The 17,732-nt window shown below is 52.3% G+C and overlaps 1 protein-coding gene across 3 annotated transcripts; it reads left to right on the forward strand.

Annotated features, from left to right (window-relative positions):
- The first annotated feature begins 2,130 nt into the window (after positions 1-2,130).
- Positions 2,131-17,703, forward strand: LOC118656877 (paired immunoglobulin-like type 2 receptor alpha). Of its 3 annotated transcripts, XM_036310627.1 has the most exons (7): positions 2,139-2,447; positions 2,746-3,153; positions 7,995-8,225; positions 15,494-15,557; positions 16,652-16,701; positions 16,930-16,961; positions 17,136-17,703. In XM_036310627.1, exons 1-7 carry the CDS (start codon positions 2,384-2,386, stop codon positions 17,262-17,264), a joined length of 978 nt encoding a protein of 325 aa, XP_036166520.1. In that variant the 5' UTR covers positions 2,139-2,383; the 3' UTR covers positions 17,265-17,703. The 3 variants fall into 3 exon arrangements, with proteins under 3 accessions (XP_036166521.1, XP_036166520.1, XP_036166522.1); XM_036310628.1 differs by lacking the exon at positions 16,930-16,961 and having other exon boundaries at positions 2,131-2,447; positions 17,136-17,262; XM_036310629.1 differs by lacking the exon at positions 7,995-8,225 and having other exon boundaries at positions 2,145-2,447.
- The last annotated feature ends 29 nt before the right edge of the window (positions 17,704-17,732 follow it).

Here is a 17,732-nt window from a genome sequence, read left to right on the forward strand (position 1 = left end):
AGGTAACTCTTGGAGTCTGTGTTTCTTTCTCTGTAAGGTGAGCATAAAATCCTGCATCTCACAGAACTGCTGTGAAAATTAAAGGGACACACAAGGCAGGCCCTCGATCAAACTCCGAGAGCAGTGGTCCTCAACTTCAGCGGTCAAGGTGGGACCTGAGAATTAGCATGTCTTACAAGCTCCCAGGCGCTGCTGGCGTTGCTGGTCAGCACTGCGATACCTGTGAGCGGTGTGACTAGGTCACAGCCAAAGTGCTTGTGCCATTTCACATTCCCCCCTGTGGTGTCTGAGAGCTCCAGGTGCTCCACATCCTTGCTGACAGGCAGTCTGGTCGGTCTTTTAATTTTAGTCATTTAATAGATGTTTAATGACACCTCATTGTGGTATTTCCCCAACGACTAATGATATTACACATCTTCTCATGCGTATTAGTTACCCATATATCTGCTTTGACAAAATATCTATTCAAATATTTAGCTCAATTTTTAAATTGAGATTTTATTTTTTTTTAAATATATTTTTATTGAATTCAGAGAGAAAAGGAGAGGGAGAGAGAGATAGAAACATCAGTGATGAGAGAGAATCATTGATCGGCTGCCTCCTGCACGCCCCACACTGGGGATTGAGCCAGCAACCTAGGCATGTGCCCTGACTGGGAATCAAACCGAAACCTCCTGGTTCATAGGTCAACGCTCAACCACTGAGCCACGCTGGCCAGGCCACCCAAGCGTCTTTCACAGCCCAGAGGACTGAATGGCATTAAGCTCTGTGCCTCAACTTCCCTTCTCAACTGTAAAATGGAGATTACAATACACCCACCACAGAATGTTGTAAAGCTGAAATGAGGCAATGGGTGTTTTGTGGCTGAGTCAGATAAGAGACTTCCATAAAAATTTGAAACTTCTCTTCTCAGGCCTAGCAGGAAGGGTGTGAAAAGCAGACACAGAGAGCGGCGGGGGCTGCCTGGCTGGCTGTGGGAGAAATGGAGAAGAAACCTGTTAGGATTGGGGAAGAAACGGATTGAAAAGGAAGTTGGTCTGCTGCTTCCATCTCCAAAAGGCGAAGGCCACTTCCTCTGATAAAATCATGCCCACCCACTCCCACAGTCTACTCAGTAAGCTGATGGGAACCTCATTCGGGGAGGCAATGGGCAGAGCCTCCTGTGAGTCACCAAAGGTCCCAGTTCCCAACCTCTCACCCCGTTCACCACGTCACAGGCGGACAGTGCCCTCCAGTAGGTATGGTCCCAGGGACTGTCACTGGGGTGACCCATTACTGCTCTGAGCCTTAAGCCCCTCTGTCCAGGGAAGACTCTGGATTAGCCAGGGCTCCCACCGCGGTGGATGGGACCATCTAAGGAGCATTATAAAAATACAGCCTCCTGCGGCTCAGCCCTCAGAGCTCTGCACTCTGGTGCTGAGGCCTGGAGACTCTGTGGTGCAGCCAGGTGGAAGCATCCAGAAGGCTCTGTGGATTCACCAAGAGCGGAGTTCCAGTCCTGGACCCATCACTTGAGAGTCACGGACTTGGGCACACCCTCTCCGAGCCTTGGTTGTCTCATAAGTGAAGGGTGAGAACAGAGGGCCCTGCAGATCCACACTTGAATTCTGTGGGTAAAGGCATGGCCTCCAGAAAGCCACTCTCTGGGGAGATGGAAGGGTCAGACCACACTCACCTCTTAATCCCAGCGCGGGTGTGAGATGCAGAGGGAACAGAATGGGGCCTGTGGGTCTTGTTTCTGCCTGTGAACTACAGGGGAGGGCGAGGGGCCAAGAGCCAGCTGGATGCACCTGGGCTGGGGCTGGGGCTGGGGACATCTCCACCAGCACCTCCTGCCTCCTTTTCCAGGGGCTATAGCTGGACAGACTCCTGGCTGCCTTTCCTCTCTTGAAAGAGCCTGAGCTGGTCCTGCTGCTGCCCCTTCCCCTGCAATGAGAGAAACAGAGGCCGAGAGGCACTCAGAGAAGCAGAGAAAAGGAGAGCGAGTGAGAGACAGAGACGGGACTGACTCCTAAGGAGATGGGAAAGCCCCTGGCAGAGACAGGGGGTTGAGGTGGGAGGGGAGAGGCCCCAGGCAGCCCAGGTCAGGACCACACCCATCAGCATGAAGGTGGGGACTGGGGGGCCGATATCATGGCTCTTGGTCACTGACCACAGGGGAAGCTCTTTGGCAATATCAGAAAAGAAGAAGCCAGATTGTAAACGGAAGTGCTGCCCATCCTGGGCAGGCATGTTTGGGGAGGGCTCCCACCTCCCAGTCCTCGGAAGGAGCCTGGTCCTGCCTCTCCGGTGGTCAGATTAGCCTGAGGCAGCCCCTCCACAGAGCCTCCCCTCTGGCCTAGAGGCTCTGCTTGTTTTCTCATCCTCCAAGGAGAGCGAGGCGATGGGTCTGCCCCTGCTGCTGCTCCTGCTGCTGCCCCTGCTGCCGCCAGCAGCTCTGCAGGCTGGTGAGTGGCCAGGACACCCTGGCTCTGACCAGGGCCCCAGGGGAGCCCCAGGGAGGGGCTGTGGCCAGCCAGGCTTCCCACCTGCAACAGCAGCGGGCTGGGCTGGTCCCACAGTGCTGGGTCCCCCACATCCCTCACCCTCCTTTCTACCGCCCTGGAGGGGGGACGCCCAGCCAGAGGGCCAGTCCTATTCTCTGCCACACTTCCGCCCGTAGGTGAGGGTGCCAGATGGTCCGGGGTTATCTTCTCGGTCCCTCCAAGTGGCTTCAAAGTCCCTCCCTCTCCCCCCCTCCTCCAGGTGGCTCAGCAAAATGCATTTCAAACCTTGATTATGAAGTCCACCAACCAGAGAACCTCTCAGCCCCTGAGGGTGGCTCCATCGACATCCCCTTCTCCTTCTGTTACCCCTGGGAGTTAGCCAGCGATCCCAACGTGCGTATATCCTGGAGATGGAAACAATTCCATGGAGAGTTCATCTACAGCACAACCCCGCTGTTCACCACAACCTCACCGTTCATCCATAAGGATTTTAAAAACCGCCTCTCCCTGAACTGGACAAAGGGCCAGAGGAACGGCTCCCTCCGAATCTCCAACCTGCGGAGAGAGGATGGACGTAGCTACTTCTGCCGAGTCCAGTTGACCACACGGAACGAAGGCGAGACGGTGTGGCAGTCCATCCCAGGGACCAAACTCATCATCACCAGAGGTAAGTCCCACTGCCCCGGCCACTGGTGCCCTCGTCCCCCAGGACCGGTCCAGGCGCCTCTCTTCCTGACCTTTCTCTCAAACGCCTCTCCCTGCCCCTGACTGCTTCCCAGCCTCTGCCAGCTTTACCTTTTTCACCGTGATCTCCCCAAACGTGGGCTGCCTTCCTTGCCCCTCCCTCACTGCCCCATAGATCCAGCCCACCCCATCCCCAGGCTTCAGACCTTCCAGGCTCCCCGGTTATCCTCCTTCTTGCTCCAAGTTGGGGCTCCAGCCCTGCCTCCTGCCTTCACCCCATGTCCTCCAGGCGGACTTGACTTTTACAGGGTGTGGCCTGCCTTTCCTTTGTCCTGTGTCTGCAGGTGGAGCCCCAGCTAGCCCCACGTCTGTGTCCCCCCACAGCCATGAGCTCAGCCTGGCACACACAGGAGGGACCCAATAGGGGCCCAAGGAATTCCCTCCCTCCCTCCACCCCTGGTAACACCCCAGCATCTGTTGTCCCAATCTCCCTGCTTTCTTTTCTCACTCTGCTCCCCAGAACGTGGCCCTCAATGCTCCCTCCCCAGTTCCATCTCTTTTCTCTCCTTCCCTATCTCTTCTTCCCATCTTCATCCTCTGAACCCTTTTTGTTTCTCACAGCAACCCCCCTAAGTCCTCACTCCCACCACACAAGGCCTGTGTTGTTCCCTTCTCTCTCTGTCAGAGGCCCCTCTGCATCAGCAACCAGGCAGCTCCCGGCTATGTGCCCTTGTCCCAACTGAACACTTCAGCATGCATCGCCCTAGTTACCCTGCACCACGACCCCGCAATCATAGTAGGAACCACTATCACCTTCCTGTTCCAGATGGGGAAACTGAGCCTTACACCTACACAAAGTCACCTTCATGGTGCAGGTGGAATTTGAACCCAGTTTGACCCCAGAGCCTCCCCTCTTAACCATTAGCCACTCGGTCTTGATCATCTTGATCACCTACTGACTTGGTCATCTTGTTGTCTTGACCTATTTTAACCTACTATGGGGCATGCTTTATTAATAGATCTTCCTATAGTACTCACTGGGACGGGGGAACTTGAAGGTGGGAAGGTGTGGCTAATCTGACTCCAGGTTAGTGGGGGAGGGGCTCTCTCCCAGGCCCCAGCATAAAGGGGTGCATGGTAAGCCGATTTACTTTTTTTTAATATACATACTAGAGGCCCAGTGCACAAAAATTTGTGCACTCAGGAGGGATGGGGGGTCCCTCAGCCCGGCCTGTGCCCTCTCGCAGTCTGGGACCCCTTGGGAGATAACGACCTGCTGGCTTAGGCCTGCTCCCGGGTGGCAGAGGGCAGGCCCAATCTCTAGGTGCAGCCCCTGGTCGGGCTCAGAGCAGGGCCGATTGGGGAGTTGGGGCGCTGCCCCATCATGCACAGAGCAGGGCAGATTGGGAGGTTGTGATGCCACCCTCAGTCACGCTCAGGGTAGGGCCAATTGGGGGGTTGGGGCACCGTCCCCTGTCACACTCAAGGCAGGGTCGATGGGGAGGTTGCGGCGCCACCCCCTGTCACTCACAGAGCAGGGCCCATCAGGGGGTTGGGGCACCGCCCTCTATCACCCACAGAGCAGGGCCAATCAGGGGGTTGGGGCGCCGCCACTCTCACACTCAGGGCAGGGCCGATGGGGAGGTTATGGCTCTACCCCATCGCACACAGAGCAGGGCCTGTGGGGGGGGGGGAGGTTGGGGAGCTCCCCCCTATCAGGCACAGAGCAGGGCTGCTCAGGGGGTTGGGGCCCCGCCCCCTGTCACACACAGAGCCGCAGGGCGATCAGGGGGTTTGGGCACTGCCCCCTGTCACGCTGATCCCAGTGCCGGGAGGCATATTACCCTTTTACTATATAGGGTAGAGGCCTGGTGCATGGGTGGGGCCGGCTGGTTTGCCCTGAAGGGTGTCCTGGATCAGGGTGGGGGTCCCCACTGGGGTGCCTGGCCAGTCTGGGTGAGGGGTTGAGGGCTGTTTTCAGGCTGGGAGTGACTGAAGTTCCCAACTGCTCCTTTTTTTCTTTTTTTCTTTTTTATTCTGGGCCAGCTTTACCTTGAGGCTTGGCTCCAGCTCTTAGGCCTCTGTGGCTGAAAGTAGGTTTCTGGCCTTTGCTTACAATGTTGAGAATCTGCTGGCTGAAGTCCAGCGGTATTTGTTACAATGTTTCTTAAACTGCCCGCTCAGAGGCCTGCAGCTGCAGGCGGGGAACATTGGTTTCCTCCAACGATCCTCCGTCACTGAGGCAAGCAAGCCTCATGTTAGTTTCAAGCTGCCTGGCTGCCGGCCGCCATCTTGGCTGACAGTTAATTTGCATATCTCGCTGATTAGCCAATGAAAAGGGTAGCGGTCGTACGCCAATTACCATGTTTCTCTTTTATTAGTGTAGATAGTGTAGATATTTTTATTGATTTCAGAGAGGAAGGGAGAGAGGGATAGAAACATCAATGATGAGAGAGAATCATTGATTGGCTGCCTCCTGCATGCCCCACACTGGGATTGAGCCCGCAACCCGGGCATATGCCTGGACCGGGAACTGAACTGGTGACCTCTTGGTTCCTGGGTTGATGCTAACCACCCAGTCACACCCAGCTGGGCTCAATTTACTTTTTATAATCACTTGTGCTGGCAGCTCTAACTACATCAGTGATGAATCACTCCTCCCAGCCTGGGTAAATCCACTGCCCTGTCTTGGCCACAGAGCTGGTTTTAGATAATTTATAAAGTGGCTCACAACCTGAATTACACAAACAGACTTGGTTTTATTCTTCCTGCACCTTCTCTGTATCTCCTGTATTAATTTATAGCAAGAGTAGCCAGAGAGTTTGATCCATGCTAACCTAAAGATTTTATTAGAGTTAGATTTTTTCTGTGGCTTAGTACTATATCAGTTTTTTAATGGTACATCAAACATCTACTAAGGTACAATCTGTTTGTAGAAACTAAAGTTCAATATATATTAACTAGGGGCCCGGTGCACGAAATTCGTGCACTGGGCGTGGGGCGGGGGGAGTGTCCCTCAGCCCAGCCTGCCCCCTCCCACATACTGGGAGCCCTCAGGCGTTGACCCCCATCACCCTCCAATCGCAGGATCAGCCCCTTACCCAGGCCTGACGCCTCCGCCAGAGGTGTCAGGCTTGGACAGGGGACCCCCATCTCCCCCCGATCACTGGCTCTGGCCCCCGCCCAGGCCTGAGGCCTCTGGCCCAGGAATCATGCCTGGGCAGGGGACCCCCATCTCCCTCTGATCGCTTGCTCCACCCCCCGCCCAAGCCTGATGCCTCTGACCCAGGCTTCAGGCCTAGGCAAGGGGACCATCATATCCCCCCAATCCCCGGCTCCGCCCCCCACCCAGGCCTGATGCCTCGGCCAGAGGAGTTGACCCTCATCACTCTCCGATCACCAATCACCGGATCGGCCCCTTGACCAGGCCTGAGGCCTCCGGCCGAGGTGTCAGGCCTGGGCAGGGGACCCCCAGCTCCCCGCGGTTGCAGGCTCCGCCCCTGCCCAGGCCTAATGCCTCTGGCCTAGGCGTCCGGCCCAGGCAGCGGGGACCTGCAGTGGCAGCGGGGGGCGCCCGATCGTGGGCTTTGCTTTAGGCCCAGGCACGGGACCCCTAGCTCTTGGGACTGCCAGCTTCGACCGTGCCCAGCTCCCATTGCTGGCTCCACCCCTACTTCCTGCTATCACTGGCCAGGGCGGAAAAGGCACCTGATTCTCCGATCATGGCTGGGCCGCCTTAGCCCTGCCCCCCAGCTCTTAGCTCCCCCCTGGGTTTCCGATCACTGTCAGTGGCAGGGGGCTTCTTCCTGCTTTCCCTTTCGCCTCCCTGCATTGTGCCTACATATGCAAATTAACCACCATCTTGTTGGCAGTTAATTGCCAATCTTAGTTGGCAGTTAATTTGCATATAGCCCTGATTAGCCAATGAAAAGGGTAGCGTTGTACGCCAATTACCATTTTTCTCTTTTATTAGTGTAGATGTAACTTTAAAAACATATTTCTAGTATATACTAGTGTTCTACAGATGTTTTCTCACTTATTAAAACAATCCTGCAGAAGACAATACTCTTCGATTCTACTTATATGAGGCATCTAGAGTAGTCAAATTCATAGACGCAGACAGTAGAATGGTGGGTACCAGGGCTGGGATGAGGGTGATGAGAGTTGCTTAATGGGGACAGATTTTCAGTTTGGGAAGATGACAAAGATCTGCAGATGGCTGATGGTGAGAGCTGCACAACAATGTGAATGTACTTACTGCCACTGAACTGTACACTTAAATATGGTTAAAATGGTGCCACAACCAGTTTGGCTCAGTGGATAGAGCATCGGCCTGTGGACTGAAAGGTCCCAGGTTTGATTTCAGTCAAGGGAATGTATCTTGGTTGTGGGCTCGATTCCCAGTAGGGGGCATGCAGGAGGCAGCTGATCGATGTTTCTAACTCTCTATCCCTCTCCCTTCCTCTCTGTAAAATCAATAAAAAATATTTTTTAAAATATGGTTAAAATGGTAAATTTTATAGTGTCTTTTGCCACAATAAATTTTTTTTTAAATCCTGTGATCTAGTTATCTCTATTTGTAGGTGATGAAATGAGGTTCTGAGGTCACACCACTGATCAGTGGTAGATTCAGGATTTGAACTGAATAATGTATGTGATAAGCCTTCAGCATTTCACCTTGTTACTCCTCTCCTGGTGTGAGAGCTTCAGAGGGTTGCTCCCGACCCCCAGTGTTCCCCAAACTAGGGAACAGGATGTGACAGTTTCACCCAGATACTTCCAGTCCCTTAAGGGAGAATTTGCTTGTTTCTCATGTATTCTCAGCCACCGAGAAAACCACCAAGGACCCCACCAGCACCACCAGCACCACCAGCACCACCAGCACCACCAGCACCACCACCACCACAGATGGCCTCGGTGTCTCGGGGGACAAATGGACATCAGGGTCTAGGCCCCTGACTCCAGGAGCGATAGTTGGGGTGGCACTGGCGGGTGCCGTGCTCATAATCACAATTTTGGGATTGGTAGTCTACCTCAGGTGTAGGAGAAGCAAAGGTAAGTGGTCAGAGACTCCACTCTCCAATCTTCCCAACCAGATGTTTCTCTGAATCCACCTGCATCAGAATGAACACAGGAGCCTGTGAAAATTGCAAAATCTTACTGGGGTGATGTCTGGACTTCAAGTGGTATTAACATTCTCCTCAAGTGGTGTCTGTGAGCAATCACCACTGCAGACAAACCCCTCTCCACAAATCTGATCATTTTTCCAGGTCTTGGTTCTTGACTTAATAATTTATCATTAGTTCTCACCTTTTGGTTCATGGGGAGGGGAGGATCTGCCCTGAGAAAAGTAAGGAGAGAGCAGATGGGACAGAAAGTTGGCTCAGCTCAGCAAACATTAGTGGGTGCACCTTTTCCAGGGCCTGGCTTATAATTGGAGTAATCTATCTATATATATAAAAAGGCAGTTATAAAAGAAGGTTAGGTCAGGGATGAGAATTCAAAATTGCCACCAGCACAGACCTGTGGTGCTGCTTCTCAGAGCAGCCAGAGATACACCCGGTAATGGATTGGGAGCGTGACTGAAGGGCTGGCGCCAAGGTGAAAGCGGGGCCATTCTGGATTTCTCAGAGGAGCCAATGGCTGCCTAGGAGGCAGAGCTTTTGATGCTGACTGGCATAGAAACCAAGCAATCAGAACTTAATCTGGGTGAACTGCAAAGGCAGAACCTAAGGTGGGGGTTGAGGAGGGGTTTTTAAGGACAAGAGCTGTTTGGTGTAAGGTGTAAGAAAGCGGTTCACTTTTTTAATAACCGGTTTGGCAGTATAGTGCATATGGCTGTCTATCAGTCCAGATATAGGGGTTATGTATTTTTGTCTGCCAAGAGCATCTCCTCCTGCTGAAAAAGGCTCCACCCACCTTTTAGACAATCCTATCCTATATAATAAGAGAGAAATATGCTAATTAGCCATTACACCCTGAGGCATAACGACTAAGCACGATCACGGATCAGCAGGAGGGTGGGCCAGTGAGGTACAAGAGGGCTGCAGAGAGCTATAGGAGTGGGCAGGGCAGCAAACTATGAGGAGGGAGGGGGAGGGGGGAGGGGAGCTACAGAAGGGCAGGGCAGTGGGTGGAGAGCTACAGGAGGGCAGCTGTGACCTACTGGCTACAAATGGGTGGCAGAGAGTTACAGGACGGGGAAGGGCAGCAAGCAAGCAGGAGGTGGAGAGCTACAGGAGAGGGCAGGGCAACAAGCTATGAAGGGGGGCGGGGGGAGCTACAGGAGGGCAGGGCAGCAGGCAGAGAGCTACAGGAGGGCAGCAGTGACCTACTGGTGCTCGGATTTGTGTGCAGGACTACTAGTCCTATATAATCTATCTATACTAATAATCTATACTAATAAAAGGGTACTATGCTAATTAGATCAGGTCGACCAGACTTCTTCCGACATCTGACTTCCTTCCGGATAAAGTCATGGTGGTGGGGGCCAAGGCAGAGGCAGTTAGGGGTGATCAGGCTGGCAGGGGAGAGCAATTAGGGGCGAGATCAGGCTGGCAAGGGGTTAGGGATGATCAGGCCGGCAGGGGAGGGCAGTTGGGGGTGACCAGGCCTGCAGGGGAGGGTAGTTGGGGGTGACCAGGCCTGCAGGGGAGGGCAGTTGGGGGTGACCAGGCTGGCAGGGGAGGGCAGTGGGGGGTGAACTGGCCTGCAGGGGAGGGCAGTTGGGGGTGACCAGGCTGGCAGGGGAGGACAGTTGGGGGCAACCAGTTGGAGGCGATCAGACCAGCAGGGGAGCACAGTTGGGGGCGACCAGGCCTGCAGGGGAGGGCAGTTGGGGGTGAACTGGCCTGCAGGGGAGGGCAGTTGGGGGCATTAGGCAGGCAGGAAGGTGAGTGGTTAGGAGCCAGTGGTCCTGGATTGCAAGAGGAATGTCTGACTGCCCGTTTAGGCCCGATCCTAGGGATCGGGCCTAAACCGGTAGTTGGACATCCCCCAAGGGGTCCCAGATTGGAGAGGGTGCAGGCCGGGCTGAGGGACACCCCCCCCCATGCATGAATTTCATGCACTGGGCCTCTAGTCCTATCTAATAAAAGAGATACATGGTAATTAGCGTACGTCCGCTACCCTTCCCATTGGCTAATCAGGGCAATATGCAAATTAACTGCCAGCCAAAATGGCGGCCGGCAGCCAGGCAGCTTGAAACTAACATGAGGCTTGCTTGCTTCAGTGACGGAGGAAACCAACGTTCCCCGCCTGCCTTGCCGGCCTCTGAGCTTGCAGTTTGAAACATAGTTACAAATATAGAAGCTAAACAAAACCCCAGAAACCTGCTTTCAGCCAGCCGGGACCTCAGAGCTGGAATTGATACAGTGTTTCGATTATAGAACACAAACAAACCAGATACCTGCTTTCAGCAGCAGAGGCCTCAGAGCTGGAGCCAGAGCTAAAGCTGGCCCAGAATTTAAAAAAAGAAGAAAAAAAGGAGCAGTTGGGAGCTTCAGTCACCCGCCAGCCTGAAAACAGCCCTCAGCCCCTCACCCAGACTGGCCAGACACCCCAGTGGGGACCCCCAGCCTGAAGGGGGTGTGACCAGCTGCAAACAGCCATCATCCCCTCACCCAGGTTGGCCAGGCACCCCAGTGGGGACCCCCACCCTGATCCAGGACACCCTTCAGGGCAAACCAGCCAGCCCCCACCCATGCACCAGGCCTCTATCCTATATAGTAAAAGGGTAATATGCCTCCCAGCACCAGGATCAGCGGAGCCGCGAGGCCTCCTGGCACCGGGATCAGCGTGACAGGGGGCAGCGCCCAAACCCCCTGATCACCCTGCGGCTCTGTGTGTGACAGGGTGTGGCGCCCCAACCCCCTGATTGGCCCTGCTGTGTGTGTGACAGGGGGCAGCGCCCCAGCCCCCTGATCGGCCCTGCTCTGTGCCTGATACGGGGGAGCTCCCCAACCCCCTGATTGCCCTGCGGCTCTGTGTGTGACAGTGTGTGGCGCCCCAACCCCCTGATCTTCCCTGCTCTGTGTGTGACAGGGGGCAGTGCCCCAACTCCCCTATTGGCCCTACTCTGTAAGTGACAGCGGGGAGCTCCCCAACTCCCTGATCGACCCTGCTCTGTGCGTGACAGGGTACGGAGCCCCAACCCCCCTGATGGGCCCTGCTCTGTGTTTGACAGGGGGCAGCACCCCAACCCCCTGATTGGCCCTGCTCTGTCCGTGACAGGGGGTGGTGCCGCAACCTCCCCATCGACCCTGCCTTGAGTGTGACAGGGGGCAGTGTCCCAACCCCCCAATCGGCCCTACCCTGAGCGTGACTGAGGGTGGCATCACAACCTCCCAATCCGCCCTGCTCTGTGCATGACAGGGGGTGGCGCCCCAACTCCCCAATTAGCCCTGCTCTGAGCCCGACCAGGGGCTGCACCTAGGGATTAGGCCTGCCCTCTGCCACCCGGGAGCAGGCCTAAGCCAGCAGGTCGTTATCTCCCGAGGGGTCCCAGACTGCGAAAGGGCACAGGCCGGGCTGAGGGACCCCCCGTCCCCCCCATCCCCCCGAGTGCACAAATTTTTGTGCACCGGGCCTCTAGTATATATATAAAAGGCTAATATGCAAAGTGTCCCCTTGGGAGTTCTATCACTTACTATGACGTGCACTGACCATCAGGGTGTGGCGCAGAATGAAGGAAGGCCCTGGCTGGTAGCCGGAAGGCCCTGATCAGCCCTGATCGCCCACCAGGCCTAGGGACCCTACTCATGCACAAAGCATCATTGCACATGCTTGTGTTTTTCCCAACCAGTATTCAGCCATGTAGTTCCTTGCTTTCAAGGAACTCAGAGAGAGCAGGAGGTACTTCAAGGGCTAATTGCATCACTTGGAAAGAACTATGGTAGGTTGGGAGGAAGGAGAGGAACCAGGGAGGACTTTCCAGAAGCAACATCTGCAAAAAGTCTCAAAGAATAAAAAAGAATTAGCCAGGGAAGCGGTGAGGGTGGTATAGAGATCACTGTTCTTCCAAGCACAGGAAACCATTCTGGGAACTGAAAGTAGCTCAGTGCTATGGAAGAGGCACCAAAAAATTTATTGTGGCAAAAGACACACACTATAAAATTTTCCATTTTAACCATATTTAAGTGTACAGCTCAGTGATATGGAAAAGAAGACCTCATAAATCACATCCAAGATTCCAGAAGCAACATGAAGCAGCCAAGAGGCAACTACACACTTCACCTTGCAGATACATAGGTCTGTGGAGACAGTCAGATTCTGGAAAAGGTTAAGAGGGAGCCAGTAAGACTTGATGATTAGATTGATGTAGCAGCAAGGGAGCAGGAAGAAGTTCCATGTTTGCAACTTGGGTGAGTGAGGCTGTAATGAAACCACCAAGTGAATTAGGGACCATAGCAAGTCAAAAGCCTGATTTGGGGGAGAAAAAATGATTCCTGTAATTTGGGATATGTTATTTTTGAGATACCTGTATGGGCAGGTGAGTAGAGATGTCCATCAGAAATTTGGATGTTTGCATTTATAGCTCAAAGAGAGGGCAGGGTTAGAGGCATTAATTATTTATGCCCCAACAGCATCCAAAATTGATTTTAAATTACATTTTAAAAATTTGCAACAAGATTTCCCCTCTTATTCTATTATATTTTTATTTATTTCAGAGAGGAATGGAGAGGGAGAGAGAAGCATCAATGATGAAAGAATCATTGATTGGCTGCCTCCTGCACACCCCACGCTGGGGATGGAGCTCACAACCCTTACCAGGAATTGAACCATGGCCTCCTGGTTCATAGGTCGACCACTGACCCACACTGGCCAGGCTGCCCTCTTAGATATTAAAGCACAAAGCTAAAGAGCATAAAATCTGACTGCCTGCAATCAATCCTGGCTGGGTCAACTCTGTCACAGTGGTACTATTACTCTGTACTTCAACTTACTCATCAGTAAAATGGGGATAATATTAGTAATTACCCCAGGATTGTCATGACAATTAAGCATAATGCATTTAGAGTAGCTGCAATACTAGCACATAATAAACAAACAGATAAAAGATAAAGTAATGGAAGAAAATGAAAAACTCAAAATATAGGCAGGATAAAAATAGACTCAAATATATGCGAGAATTTAGTAAATTAAAAGGTAATCAATGGGGAAAACTGAGTAATTCAATACATAGTGCTGGAAGCATGGCGTGGAGATGACCTCCCTAAGTATGATACAAAGTCAAAAAGTAATAAACAAAAATATTGATAAATTCAGCTGCATAAAAATAGGGAATTTTTTTTCATTCAGCAAGGAAAATACCACAGTGGCTACTCCTGAGAGTGAGGATGAAGGTCAGAGATGAAGAGAAAATGTAATATAGTCACTGAGGAAATGGAAGATAGTATTTAAGGATTTGATTAGGCATGAAGCCATAAATCTGTGAAAGCATCATTGCACATGCTTGTGTTTTTCCCCACCAGTATTCAGCCATGCAGCTTAGAAACCTTTAAGACTCATTGGTTAGGAGTTGTGTTCACCTGCTAGCTCCAGAGGCCACAAGTAGCCGTGGTTTAGATACGAGAGATTTTTTTCTTTCTCATATAAAAAAATCCCAGCTGGCGTGGCTCAGTGGTTGAGCTTTGACCTATGAGCCAGGAGGTCATTGGCACATCCCCAGTCAGGGCACATGCCCAGATTGTGGGCTCGGTCCCCAGTGGGGTGCGTGCAGAAGGCAGCCAATCAATGACTCTCTCTCATCACTAATGTTTCTATCTCTCCCTGTCCCTCTCTCTATGAAATAAATAAAAACATATTAAATAAATGAATGAATGAATGAATGAATGAATGAATGAATGAAGAAACTGGAAGCAGACAGCACAGGAAATTAGTCCTTAGGCACTCAGGTTCCTACCTTTCTGCTAACTGCCCTGGATACAGGATTCTACCCTGAGGGCTGCCTCATGGTCCAAGGTGGCTGCAAAGATTCCAGCCATTATTTCTGAATCTAAATGGGAAACAGAAGGAAGACGGAAACTACAAAAGACTATACCCCAGTTATCTGTTCTCCTGACAGTAAGGATAAGGGTCAGAGATGAAGAAAAAATGTGATATAGTCCAGAAGCCTTCTTGGAAGTCCTACCCATATTTTCCCTTATAACTTATTGGCCAGAATATAATATGTCCCATGTCTATCCATAGGGGAGCACACTGCCACTCCAAATAAAATCAATTTTCTGTAACTGAGTAAGAGGTGGTGAGTGGATATTGGGTAAGCAAGCAGCATTCCGTGCAATAGACACATGAAGGATTGGCGATTTGTCAGCTCAGTGTGGCAGGACAGGGGAACTCAGGAGGTTAAGAAGCTGGTGAAAGGGCACAAATGGAGAGTGGAGGACTCTGAGTCAGCCTGGATAACCTGAAAGAAAGTGGATTATCAGGGGACAAGAGTTAAGGGAGGTCAAAGCACAGGTGTACGGGGAGGGGATGATGACAAAAGAGAGCTGGGAGGAAAAAGAGCTACAGCATAAAAATAATACTAGCATTTAATATTTCAGAGTTTTCATTCCCAGTGATTAAAAAAAATAATGTCCAGGGTATGGCAGAGTGGAGTGGAGGTCACTGGAGTTGGGGGATGGGTGAGTCCAGTGCCTGAGAGGATTGTCCCTGTGGATGATGAGACCTCACAGGAAGGTGGGCAGTGGTGGAGAGGATGTGTGTGAACCGGGGTCAAATGCTTGGGAATTGCTATGGAGAGACTTGAGAAGGAGGTGGAGGGGGAGAGTGCAGGGAGGTGGGGAGGAACAACAGAGTCCTCGGTGGAAGAGAGGAACAGGCTGCAGTGTAAACACCGATCCCAGCCCTGAGGTTCAGAGGTAGGAGAGAGAAACAGCCACCACTCAAAGGAAAGCAGAAGAAGCTGGTTTGTCACAGCAGGAGGAGCGATGGTGCCTGAGGGGGGGAAGGGGAGGGGAGGGAAGGTGGGCCAGGCTCAGCAGTGGAAGGAGAAGGTTGAGGGATTGCAAGGAGTTGAAGGAAAGAAGAAGGAAGCAGCGGGAAGGTTAGGGAGAGAGGGCAGGGTGAAGGGGGCACAGGGTGCAGAGAAGAGCTGCTCTCCTGACTTGGTATTGAGGACAAAAGCAGGAGAGGTGTGGGCAGCCTCAGGATGCCAGCTGGTGCCACTCTGAGTCCTAGGCCCTTCCAACAGGGGTTTCAGCAGAGCTGCTTTGCTGCCCTGGTTTATCCAAGGATGCTCTCAGAGTAGGATGAGGCAGAAAGGCAGGAGAGATGCTGTTCCTGGAAGGCACACTGACATGTTGTTGGTTCCTCTACAGGTCTGCAGACTAAATGTGGGAAGGATGATGTTCAAGGTGGAAAGAAAGCAAGAGCCCCAGACAGGTGAGTGCTTGCCCTCCAATGGGGGTGCTGGTTTGGGAAACAGGAAGTGTCCTTGAGAACAGTGTGAGGGAGTCTTTCACAGCTACTCTCATCCTCTGCTTTCACATTAACATCCACATCCTCATATGTCCCCAACAGGTTAGGCTCTACATTTCCTGAGACTCTGGCTACTAAAAAGCAAACAAGCCAAAAAGTTTTTAAAAAATCAAGAACGGTGGACCTAGGGGTTCCAGCAGTTTCTGTAATTCTTTCCCAGAATGTTTCCCTTTTCTCTTTCTTTGGTAACCCCCTTCTCCTCCTTTCATGGCCATTTCTCAGCTTTTCCTTCTGTTCATCCTGTTTTCTTTCCACCTTGAACATCATCCTTCCCACATCTTCCTGTTCCCCATTTTTTCCTTTTTCTTGCTCATTGTCCAATCTGCCTTTTTCCCTGGTGAGGTGCTCAAAGGAACCACAAGAATCATCTGCCTCCATCACCTCTGCCGTCTGCCTTTTCTCAGAGCACCTTCCCCCGTCAGCTCCCAGCCTGGCCTCCTCTCCTCTGTGCTGGGATCTCCTTCCTGCCCTGAGCCCTGGTCCTCCTCACCCTCCCACCAGTTTCCTTTTCTCCATCCTTCTTCCCATTTCTACACTTTCCCTTCCCTAAACCCCCTCCCACCCTCTCCCTCCCTGACTTTTGCCAGCTGCCTTACTCACCCACCCCAGGATGGCGTCTCCTCCTGGGGACCGAGGCCTGAGCACCCACCCAGAGGCTGTGAGATGAGCGTCGCTGGTTTTCCTTCTCAGTTTTAACCGAGGCAGTGAGGACAGGAATTCACCCCTCTGGTTTCTCCTCCTGTGCCCCTTCCTACAACAGCGGTTCCCTAGAACAGCCCTCCTTCAGGTGCACTCAGGGGCCTCTCCTGGGCTACACCACACACTGCCTCTCAAAGCTCTTCCAGGCAGCCTCCTTCTGAGAGCCTCAAACCATTGCCTACATCTTCTGAGTAGGTCCAAGCAGGTCGTAGAGCCCCGAAGAGAACCAGCCTGATGCAGGTTTTGACTCCTTTCTGCCCAGCCTCTGACACAATTCCCACTCTTTCCTTCCCACGCAGGGGATCCTTCCATAACACTGAGGAGAAGCACGAGAACATTGGGCATAAAGGTCAGTTCTACCACCATCACTCCCCACTCTCCACCTTGGCCCTTCCTTCTTCCTTACACACTCTCTCCCCACACATGTGCCCCTCAGCGTTTTCCTCTTTCCCATACCTCACCCATCCCTCCCATGGACCCTGGTCCTGACCTAGCAGATGACCGCACTACTGAGCCCTCTGCCCGTTTCTCTACCTTGGCTGCCATGCCTCTGATCCTGGCACATTTTTTTTTCTAGGACTACATAGAGACTCCAAGCCGGACCCAAAAGTAAGTAGCTCAGACTAGAGCCTGAAAGAATTAAAGAGAAGCTTGGAGAAGTAGGGGTGGAAAGAATAGAGGGACTGTGGTATCAGCAGGGCACTCAGGTATGAGATCACTGATGTAAGATGAGGTCAGCTCCCCCTCCACTTCTAACCCCCTTCTCTTTCTGTTCTCACGCAGGTTGACAGCATCCTCTATGCCTCCCTTACCCTCTCCAACTCAACCTCACCCTCACCGACAGCACCTCCTAGCCACCTTCTCCACGAGAGCCCCCAGGAAGAGACCCTATACTCTATGTTAAAGACCTAAGGAGTGTGACTGAGTGATGACCTCCTTAGAGTAAGCTGCACAGAAGGATCACCACTTCCCATAACAATCCCAGCCGGACACCGATGACTCAGAAGCCAGCAGGGGTCAAAGGCCACCAAGGACCAAAGAAAAATAGCCATCTGCTCCAGTTCCCTCTTCGTCTCGTTCCCTTGCCCACAAAAATAAAAGTACCTGTAGGATTTGCCTGCATGCATCTAAGAAAAAAATGATGTCACCTTCAACTTCTCTCCTTCTCACCAAAAATGAACTATAATAGATAGCTCACTGCCTCAGGCCTGGAAACAATAAGTTACCAAACACTGGTAGGCAGCCTGGAACCCAAGGTCTGCCTCCCAGTCTAACCACTCTTACTTCCCTTATAATAATAACTGGCATGTATTGTGCTATGCATTATCTCATTTAAACATTAACAACCTTATATGGTATTGGATGTACTCATTTGAGACG

Source organism: Myotis myotis, unplaced genomic scaffold, assembly GCF_014108235.1.
Source record: "Myotis myotis isolate mMyoMyo1 unplaced genomic scaffold, mMyoMyo1.p scaffold_m19_p_5, whole genome shotgun sequence".
Taxonomy (NCBI): Eukaryota; Metazoa; Chordata; class Mammalia; order Chiroptera; family Vespertilionidae; genus Myotis; species Myotis myotis.